Source organism: Elephantulus edwardii, unplaced genomic scaffold (assembly GCF_000299155.1).
Source record: "Elephantulus edwardii isolate Elephantulus edwardi_28Jun2011 unplaced genomic scaffold, EleEdw1.0 scaffold00022, whole genome shotgun sequence".
Classification (NCBI taxonomy): domain Eukaryota; kingdom Metazoa; phylum Chordata; class Mammalia; order Macroscelidea; family Macroscelididae; genus Elephantulus; species Elephantulus edwardii.
This window is the reverse complement of record NW_006399772.1, coordinates 10,597,724-10,609,063: the sequence shown is the minus strand read 5'-3', so window position 1 is coordinate 10,609,063 and position 11,340 is coordinate 10,597,724. Positions and strand designations below refer to the sequence as shown.

General features: G+C 36.1%; 1 protein-coding gene across 1 annotated transcript in view; it reads left to right on the top strand.

Annotated features, from left to right (window-relative positions):
* COG5 (component of oligomeric golgi complex 5) overlaps positions 1-11,340 on the top strand; it is a 259,814-nt gene that overhangs the window by 27,879 nt on the left and 220,595 nt on the right. The window contains exon 6 of the mRNA XM_006882687.1: positions 5,847-5,967. Coding sequence (XP_006882749.1) covers positions 5,847-5,967 — 121 coding nt within the window. The remainder of the gene's footprint in view (positions 1-5,846; positions 5,968-11,340) is intronic.

Below are 11,340 nucleotides of genomic sequence, written 5' to 3'. Positions count from 1 at the left end.
TACCATCATTCGGTTTAGTCATCCAACAAGACGAAATGAATATGAAATTCCAGCAATAAGAAATGAACAAAAGATTGGAGCTGAAGACCTTAAGTGCTTGCTTTTTGCCCGTTGACCAGATAACTAGAGCTATCTGCATTATCTATTCAGCATGGGGTTTTTATTATTTTTACCTAAAGATGTCTCTTTTTGGTAATGACAAACGTGTTTTTTAAAAAGCCTGGTTTTTCTCAATACACCTTTAAAGGTTTTTAAATTGTTTCATATCTGGTCAAGTTGAGATTTTTAAGAACCTCAGTTTTAATTTGTAATAAAAGTTTACAAGTTGATTTTTTCAAAAAAAAGTCAACAAAACTGCAAGCACCTGTTAATAAAGGTCTTAAATAATAATAAAAAAAATAGTAATATTTTCCATTATAGCTCTTTCCGCATAATTTTTCCCTGGTCATTTTCTCTGAAGTCTAAACTCCTTGAAAGCTTTGTTAATGTCACTTATACCTTGTGATTGAGAAATTGATAAAATTATTTGTCTTGTAGCCTATTGCATAGTTGTTATTTGCTAATCAACATGTTGTATATGTGAATAAAAAAAACCCCACGTACATAGCATTAGAATATGGGGTTTTTTTTCCTACTAAAAATCTTTATTTTTTTATAATATATGATAAATAAAGTGCTCAGGCCTTTCGTTCATAGGGTCGCTATGAGTTGTCTACAACTCAGCAGCACCTAACAACAACAACGATAAATAAATAAATCTCAAATCGCAATAGTGAAAGATGCAATGGGCAAAATATTGAATGACCTAGAAAGTCTCAAAAGAAGATGGAGGGGGTATACAGAATCACTGTAACAAAAAGAACTGATGGACACTAAAAATTTCAGGAAGTACTATATAAGCAGGAACCAGTGGTGATGAACGAGGAAGTGGAAGCTCCATTGAAGGCATTGGCACAAAATAAGGCCTTAAGAATTGATGGGATACCAATTGATTTGTTTCAATTAATAGATGTAGCCTTAGACACACTCATCAGTCTATGACAGGAAATTTGAGTTTTGGTTTTGCTTTGTTGTTTTTTAAAAAAATCTACTAGAATATGTTTTGAAAAAATATCCTTGTATGTTTTTATGTTGTTGTTATGTGCCATCGAGTTGCCTGTCATTCATAGCGACCCTTGTGTACAGGAGCCCTACGTTCTGCTTTATCCTGTGCCAATCTTCCTGTCTCTGACATACCTACCCCCAATAGCCCAGCCACTGAATCAATCCATCTCATCAAGGATCTTTCTCTCTTGCGCTGTCCCTCCAACCCTCCCAAGCATGATGTCCCTCTCCAGTGACTGGCCACTCCTTGAAACATGTCCAAGGTATGTCAGATGAAGCTTCAGAATCCTTGCCTTCAAGGAGCAGCCTGGCTTCACCCTCTCTAGGATGAACTTGTTTGTTCTTCTAGCAGCCCATGGTATATACAATACTCTTCTCCAGCACCACAGCTCAAAGGCATCAATTCTCCTATTATTCCTAGTCATTGTCCAGCTTTCTGATAAATGCAAGTAATTGCAAAGACCATGGCCTGTATCAGGCACACCTTAGTCTTCAGACTGACATCATTGCTCTTTAGTACTTTGGAGAGATCTGACAGCAGACTTTCCCAGTGCAATTCATCTTTTAATTTCCTGGCTGCTGGTACCAAAATGTTTGTGTGTGTGTGTGTGTGTGTGTGTGTGTGTGTATATATGTATATATGTATATATGTATATATATGTGTGTGTGTGTGTGTGTATATGTATGTATGTGTGTGCATTTTGTAAAAAGCTGAGAAAGTATGTGGGAAGAGTTTAGATGTCTTGGTCTTTTCAGTAATACAAAAGAGGTACACTCTTAGTATAGACAGCTAAGAGTAAGTTCATGAGACAAAAAGAATGGATAAGAAGCTGCTGTAAAAATCAGATAGGTCACAGTGTAGTAGACTAGTTTTCAGTCCCCACCACAGCCTAACAGTCATTCCATCCTATAACATAGTCGTAGCATCTTTGCATTTCATTCTCAAGTACTAGGTTATTTGCTGTTAACTACTAATCCTCCATTCTTCTTACCTTCTTATTACATCTTTAACAAGAAGAATACTATACCATTGTCAGTACCAATTTGGACATATTTTTTTGAAAATATGTTTTATTGCCACTGGTGACAGTGTCCATTGTACCTCTGGTTCAGAGCTCAGTGCCTGCCTTTAAGTTAGCATTACTTCCTTCCTATATTGAGCTATCTCAGTGCTTTGCAATATTGGGCCGTGTTTCCTTCTTCCTTCTCGTGTATGTTGGGTCACTGTGAGTCAGAGCTCATTCTGTTTCATCTAACAACAATTACCTGTAGCTCAGGTTACGAGCTCACACGACTTGAAATACAGAAAGCAATACCTGAAAGCACCTAGTGTGTCATGTGCTGGGCTGCTATCTGCAAGAGCAGTTATTTGAATCCAACAGTCACTCTTAGGGAGCAAAATAGGCAACCCTCTCCAGTAAACAGAGGAGTTGAAAATTTCTTGTTAAAGTTTGGTTAGACACTATGATATACAATTACAATTGCAAATTGGGATTTCTTCTTTAAATTTAGCATTCAGTATTTGTGGTTCTGTGGAATAGATAAAAATTTCATCAAGATGTTTACTAGAGGTAACTAGCAGAAACAAAAAGAAAATCTGTAAATCTTAATACAGGGCTAGGAGTTGTGAGACTTGAGTGCTTTTTTTAAAAAAAGAATTTTAGCTATTCGATGTTGTACAAATTTTAGTATCCTCCCCTTAAAATAAAAGTTTGGAATATATCTATGAACTAACTTTTTGCAATCTTTAAAATAGCTATGATTCTTTCCAGGTATGATAGCTTCTGTAATTACATATTTTTAATCCTATATGGTTATGTAAGCATGAGAAGTCAGAATGATTCATATTTTAAGATAAAGACTGGTTTTGTTTTTATTGTTTTAAAATATCAGCCTTCATTTGCTACACTACTTTGTTGTAAAAATATTACACAATAGAGACTGAGTTGAATAACTGGCTAGATTATTACAAAGAAAGAGAAAATAGTAAATGAAAACAGCAAAAGCAAGGAGCTTAAGTGCGTTCCAGTATTTTTATTTCCAGTATTTGTTTTTCTTCTTTGTTGACTTTTTCTCAGTCTAGTTTAGGAAGGAAATTCATCTTAGACATTGGTTTCCTTTTAAACCTTTTTTTGAAGTCTAGGGTTGTTTTTTTTTAAGCTTATTTAAATATTAACCATTGTTATTCTGTTCATCTTGCCTATCCATTTCTATGTTAAACTTTAGTGAAATCTTGGGCTTTTTATTTGTTTTCCATCTACTTTGAACTCCAAATTAATTTAAGTGCATGTGGTATAAGATAGCAAGAAACAATTATGAAGGATGTTTATGCCTTGAAATAAAATCCCTATGATTACACCCTTAGTTAGGAAAAAGTACCTTTTTATACTTAAATCTTTTTGCTTTCCCCTCAGTTCACTCTTCTCAGACAGGTTTTATTTCCTGAAGCAAAAGCTTTCAGCTTCATCTGTATACATGGATACATGAGTTGAATTTAATTATCACTCTGAGGATCATCTCTGTCTTAGCTCATTTTAGTAATGTTGTTTGCTTATGAAGTGGCTCAGTTTTTTTTAAGAGAAAAATTTTGAAAAGCTTATTTTCCTCTACACAGAAAATTTACATTCTGAACTTTCAAATTATGTAAGAAAATTTGAGCTTTTGATTTTAGAAACTTTCAGTCACATACTTTCTTTTATAACAGCATTGTTAAGATACAATTCACATATGTTTTTTTATTTTCAACTTATCATCCCTTAACTTTTTATCATTTCACTTTTTAACTTGATTTTAAAAATGTATTGTGATAAAATATATAGCTGAAAGTTTACCATAGTCACCATGCTTAAGCACACATTTCAGTGACATAATTATACTTACCATGTGGAAGGCTGATGGAACAAAGTCCTTAGAGGAGATGGGTAGATACTTGCAGAGTGACTGCAGCAGGTGGCTCAAACACAGCAGCAGTTAGATGAGGATGCAGGCCTGGGTCTTTTCCTTTATTATAGGTAGGATCGCTGCGAGTGTGAGCTCACTCAATGGTGCTTAAAGACAATAGCAGTATTTCAGATGTGTGAGTTCATCTTTGGTGGTTATTAGAATACCATTCCTTTATTTTGAAAATTAAAAAGCCAAGGGAGAGACTCTTAATGTTTAGTCTTTATGTACATGAGCTTTACTAATGTGTAAACCAGTAATGAATGTGCTAAAGTTTCATTTTACAGAAAATTTAATATGGTAATGAATACAGAGATGTGACGATAGAATTGTAATATCACTATTTTGTAATTGTTGATACTTTACTGGATTTTGACGTAGAGTAGAAATGATATGGGGAGGGCAGTCATTGGATGAAGGCATCATGCTTGGAAAAGCAGAGGGTCAGCAAAGGAGAGGAAGACCCTCAATGAGATGATTGATGCCGCAACTGTGACACTGGGCATAAGCATGGCAGAGAGTGCGATTTGTCTGAATCATATCTTCCTTGATGGCACCTTACAACAACAGTAGCACATAACATGTTATCAGGAAAGACTTGACAGTAGAAAAGGACATCAGACATAGTGGTTGTCAACCTTGGTTAAACCTTATAACTACCTGGAAGAATTATGAAAAAATAAGGATGTTTGGTTCCCACACACAGAATTTCAGATTTAATTGATCAGTACTGTGTCTTGGGTAGGAGTCTTTTTAAAAAAATGTTTCTTAAATTATTTTTTGTGGATGTGTATCGTCAAATTGCATTTGATCTGGTGGATTTGAACCGTGTACCTCTGGGATTGCAGTGCAGCTTCTTGCCACTAGGCTGTCAGAGTTTCCTTTAGTAGGAGTGTTTGTGACCCAGTGGTTAAGTACTTTGCAGGTGACCAAAAGGCCAGATTGTAGAAGAAAAGTTTGCTTTTATAAGGGAACCCTGTGAGGCAGTTCTGTTCTGTTTCCCTATAGGCAGCATTGAACTGAAATTGGTTAGATGGCAGTGATTTTGTGTACTTGGTAATGCCTTGGGCATTAGGATTTTTTAAATTTCTCCATTTGAAGGTAATATATACAGTGAAGGCTGAGGATCACCAGTTTAGAAAAGAAATCTGGTCAAAACTGAGCTTTACGTTCCTGGGTTTTGGCACCAAAGCAAAACCATTAACCCCCCCCCTCCAAAAAAAAAACCAAACAAACAAAAAACAAAACATAACTGAGCTTTACAGCTCCTCAAATTTTCATTTAGTTTTCTTTTTTAAGCCATTTTGGGAGTGCTGATGGTGTAGTCTATAGTGAATTGTGTTGCCAATCCAAAGGCTGCATTTTCTGGCATCAGTAACTCCAAGTGAGAAAGATGGGCAGTATTTATAGACTTGGAAACCTGATGGAGGTTCACAAGAACTTGGGACCAACTGGTGGCTTGGGTGTAAAGAGTTGCACTGCCAACCCAAAGACCTGTGGTTTAAATCCACCATAGGAGGAAGTTGGGCTTGCTCTTTCCAGGTGATTTTTAGCTTCTAAAAACCCACTGCAGGTTCAGCTGTGAATTGGTTGTAATTCAACAACAATGACATAAAGAGGCTATGACAGTGAAGGAGAGATTACTGTGAAAGTAATATGGTACTTCTGTGTGTTCCCTAAAGGCTTTGATGGTTTTAAAGGTATGTGGTTAGTGTTTTGGAAGAATTGACAGATTCACATTTTGACAGTAATTAAAACACAATTAATTGACTCTACTAATTAAGGTTGTAATGTTTGCATAGGTGGCCTGTGATTTGCTTCGGAGAATAATACGCATCTTGTACCTAAGTAAGAGACTCCAAGCACAGCTGCAGGGGGGAAGCAGAGAGATAACAAAAGCGGCCCAGAGCCTCAATGAACTTGGTAAGTCCTTTGTTTAAAGGGTAGATTTAAAAGTTCTTAAGCTACTTCATTTGTTGAACATTTAAAAGATACTGCCTTCAAGAAATATTGTTTAACTAAAAGACTGATGATGTAGTCTATAGAGAATTACACTGTATATCTCTCTGGTGGCTCAAATCCACCAGTGGCTCAGAGGGAAAATAATGTGCAGTCTCTTCCTGGGCAGTCTACTGGAGGGTTAACTTTGAGTTTGTTCTGACTAAGAGGCAGTGCAGTAAGAAAGTATGTAAATAACTGGCTCTCTATGTCCAGTGCCCACCGCCCTTTGTGTTTAAAAGTCAGTTGAGTCCTGCCTGAGGGTGAGTCTCCAGCTTAGAGCAGTTGGATTCTGGAGGGTATTTTTTGTTTCCTTGAAAGGTGGTTGTAAACTGTTTGGGCTTTTTAAAAAGAAGTTTGTTAACAACCAAGTGTAAGCGGATTGGCTGTTTCTTATTTTGTTGACAATGGCTGTAGACTTGGAGGGTGGGCCTTTGTATTTACAAGTCTGGTGTTAATTGTGGTGGAGGAGAACATTGTTCTAAGTGGTACAGCACTTGTTGGCCAGTTTGCTGTACAGAGATAACTTGGAGTTGCTATCAGACTGAAATCTTTGCCTCTGATGTGTCAAATGCCATTTGAGTTGCCAATTGTGGACAGGTTTTGGTGGAGCTCTCTGATTAAGACAGACTAGGAAGCAGGATGGGCCATCTACTTCCTAAATAACAGGTCTTTGAAAACCCTATGAAAAAATATGTCTTGGAGAGGTTACACCTGGAATGTTCTTTGGAGGCAAGAAGGATGAGGCTTCACCTCACACACTTTGGGCATGTTGCTAGGAGGGACTATTCCTTCGAGAAGGACATGATGCTGGGAACAGTGGAGGTTTGGCAAAGGAGTGGTAGACCCCCTACTAGGTGAATTGACACGATGACTGCTGCATTGGGCTCTGTGTGTCAGGATGTGTTAGGATGATGCAGGATAGAACAAGGTTCATCTTTTGTTCATAGGGTTGTTATGAGTCATACTCGACTTGATTGTACCTAATAACAGCAACAGTATGTTCAGTGGTGTTGTACAGAGGGTTGCTGTGAGTCACAAGTGACTTGACAGCATATAACAGTAACAACACACTTTTCAGAATGGGTAAGCAAAATTAGTTGATTAATGGGAAGTTCCATTCTGTTTTTAAACGATTGTACAGTTAAACCCACTTATTTTTGCTATTTTCTATGACATAAGTACACATCACCAAGAAAGCCATCACAGTCATGGTACAGAACATTTTATCATCATCCAGTATTCCCTCGTGCTCTCTCTTTATACACTCTTCCCCTCTCCTAACTTTGGCAACCATGGATTTCTTTTCCATGGATTTCTTTTCGTCTTTTTGAAAATATCACATAAAGGGAATCATATGGTATATAACTTTTGAGGCTGGATTCTCACCATAATACCTTTGTCATTAATCAAATGGTTATGTGTATCACTAATCTGATACTTTGTTTGACTAAGTATTCTGCAGTATGGAAGGTACCCAATTTGTTTATCCATTCATCAGTTTAAGGACATTTGGGTTGTTTCAGTTTTGAGTGATTATGATTAGAGCATTTTTTGTACATATTTGTGTAGACACAAGTTTTTAATATCTCTAAGGGAAATACTAAGGGGAGGCTTTGTATTTTAGGTAACAGACCACATGTTGTTATTATACTAAGAAGATTTTAAAAATCCATTTCTTCATTGATTTCATTCTTACTTTCAGCAGGTCTTTGGCATTCAAGAGTTTGACTTTCGTGGTTTTGTCTATTAGCAAGTTCCAAGACCCATGATAAAGCAATTCACAAATTTTCAGGCAAAATTTTAAGTAGCTAGTGATTTGAATTATCCAAGCCATAGTATTGTTTCAATTGCTTCCTGTGCTTCTGAAAATAGGACGATGAATAAGGAGGCAGAAGAATTTATGCCTTTTAATTACGGTTGTGGAGAAGCATTGCCACAAGAACAGCAAGTTTGTCCTGGAGGAACTGTGACCAGGGTACTCCTTAGAGACAAGGATGGTAAAACTTGGTCTAAGATACGTTTTGCATATTATCAGGAGGAATCAGTCATTGGAAAATGTCATTATGCTGGGAAAGGTTAGAGCAAGAGAAGAAATTGACCTCCAACAACATGAATTTACACAGTAACAGTATTCTTATCAGAGACTGTGAGGTTATATAGGTTAGGGCAAGGTTTATCCCTGTTGATCATAGCTTGGCTATGAGTTGTAGTCAGCAGCACCCAGCAGTAACACTGGTCGAATGTAGACTTACCCAATGGGTGCATTTTAATGCGGCTTAATGACTTTCTTTTAATTAAACTCCCTAATGTTAAGACCCCGTCCCCCCACTTGAAATGATTGACACGTTGACTGCAGCAGTGGGCTCAAGTGTGTCAGAGATGGTGAGCATGGCACAGGGTAGGACAGGATCTGTCGGAATTCATAGGATTGCTGGGAATTCTACTCAACTTGACAGCGCCTAACAACAACAACAACAAGTTGGTTCTGACTTAAAACAACCCTCCACCTGTTTCCAAGGCTGTAAATCCCAAAGTAGCTAATTTTCTGATGAGCTCTTGCTGGGCTTAAATTTTGGCTAGCAGCTCAACTTGCTACAGGCTGCACAACCAGAGTGCCCTATTTCTTTTCCTTAGATAGCTAGTATATTTGTGGGTTCAGAAGGTCAAGAGTCTCTGTTTCAGGTAGTGTTCTTTAGATGTATTTATAAAAAAGATATCAAAAAAGCAAGCATTACATATTCTTTCTTGCTGTCTTTGATACTTCAATTGCATAAGCATGTAGTAATGCTTTTCCTGTGTATTTTACTGATTAAGAAAATAGAGTAGTATCTTTTACTAATAACGCTTTAAAAACATTTTAGTTATTTAATATTGAGACATAGATCTGTTTAATCACATCTGTGGGCATATATCTAATTTATGGTTTTGTATACTTCAAATATATCTAGTATAAATACATGGAACGTATGTAAAATATGATAATTTTTAAGACGTGACTAATACTTGAACATTGTTTTCTCACTGTGTGCTAAATTTAGGAGTGTAAAAATCCTAGTATCAGCTATTATTTTTTTACTCTAGCACATTTAATTTATATGCTCCAAAAATAGTCTGCAAGATAATATAACTGTTAAAAACAAATTCAAATAATTTTAAGTTTATTTTATATATAATTTATATTATCTCCAGTGCTCTTCCATAATAAAAAATTGCCAAGTTTTCATTACAAGCATACCTTTTCTAAAATCAATAGGTGGTATAATACACATGGTGATTATGGCAACTCCCTCCCTCTCCCAGAGTAAAACAGGTACAAGTATTAATCATAATGTTCTGAGATGGTGTAAAGCAAAGCATAAACCTGTTATCCTTACAGTATGATTTTGGATTTACCAAGAGCTTTTGTAAATGTTAACTGCTTAAGAGGTTGTTGAGAAAGTAGAGTTTATGTTGGAATTATCTCATAGCAGACTATATTGATTTAAGGTTTTAAGGCTTTGCATGTTATGTGCTAGTCAGTATTTGTGAAGGTATCATCTTCAACATTAATGACTGTGAGCTACCAAGCAGCAGCTAAGATGAATAGAAATAAAGTTTCTACATTTGGAATTTCTATTTTAATAAAAGTAATTATTTGGCAGTCATACGACGCATGTAAAATAACTGGTATTTTATACTATTGAGATGCTTTTTAATTATGGTTCTGATTCTTTCTAACAGATAAAATGATGATTAGTTGCAGTGCATGTATCACAGCCACTTAAGTACAAACATTGTGGAAGGCAGTTTGGTACTTCTTCAAAAAGCTGAGCAAAAATTTCTTCAAAAATTCTGTATGACTCAGCTATTTCACTACTAGGAATATACCCCAAGGAAATCAGAACTGAGACACGAATGGAAAGTTGTAAACTGATATTCGTAGCATTGTTATTCACAGTAGCAAGAACATGGAAATAGCCCAAAGGGTCCATCACCAAATGATAGGATTGAGAGATTGTGGTATATTCACATGATGGAATACTATGCAGTACTCAGGAGCAACAATTTCACAAAATAGTATATAACATGAGAGGGGGTAGAGAGCATTATGTTGAGTGAACTAACTCGGGCTCATAAGAACAAATACTACATAAGACTCATTGTAAAAATAGAAGGATAACTAGTAAGAGTTGTATGGATATATCCAAAGAGGGAAGGAGAGGGGGTAGGGTTTGTGGGTGGCAGAGTTTGGTGGGTAGAGGGAGGAGGTGAAGGAATTCAGAAAGGTCCAGTGGGGACGAGAAAAGACAGGGATAATAGTAGGGGATAATGTTGATTAGTTTTATAAGACACAGTGTATAGGAATGATTGTATGGAACACAAAGTGGATGGGGGAAAAAAGAAAAAAAGTTAAAAACTAATCTCTTAAATTTGAAAGTTCTTGAGACTTGAATTAGGATGGCCAGATGAAATTCATTGTTATGTAGATATTAACTATATTCTGAAAGGCTGGGGAAATATGGAGTGAGAGCTAAAGAGGCTTCTTTGGGGAAAAAAAAGAGGCTTTTGGGATTATTGACAGTGTTCTAGAACTAATGGTGATAGTGCTAATCTTGTGAATATACTGGCAACCACTAAAGTGTTTAAAAAGTGGCTAGGCTCTTGATCACAGGTACTGCTTAATTAATGAATGAGTAAAAGGCCAGGGCTTATGAACTTCCTATTTCTAGTGCATTTGCAAAATAACTTTTCCTGATGCAAGTCTCATTTCTTCCTTTAATTCTTCAAGTTCTCTTCTAGCTTTACAATTATATATGGGGCTGTACTTGGTTCTACTGACCTGTTTCTCTCATAGGTTAAAGACTTATATAGGAGAAGGGGTGAGTGATGAGACTTTCTCAAAAGGAAGGATTTTCTCTACAAGGTTTTTATGACCTATGAGATAATGTACAGAAAACATGGAAATCACTTGGCCTAATAGTGCCTTAACACAATGAACAATCCACAAATACTAATAATTTTCTTCCGACCTTCATCACAGTAAATTTTGGTGATTCTAGCTAGATCTTTTGCATTTTCATACATATTTTATAATCACCTTGCCAATTGCTAAATAAAATCCTGCTGGGATTTCGACTGTGATTATGTTGAATCTATAGATGAATTCAGAAAATGAACATCTTAACTACCTTTTCTTCCTACTCAGAGATAAGGAGTTTTTACTTTTTAGAATTTTGTTTTATTTATTTATTTAAATTTTTATTTTTATTATTTTTGTGTGAGTGTACCGTCAAATCAGATCTGACTGGTACAGGA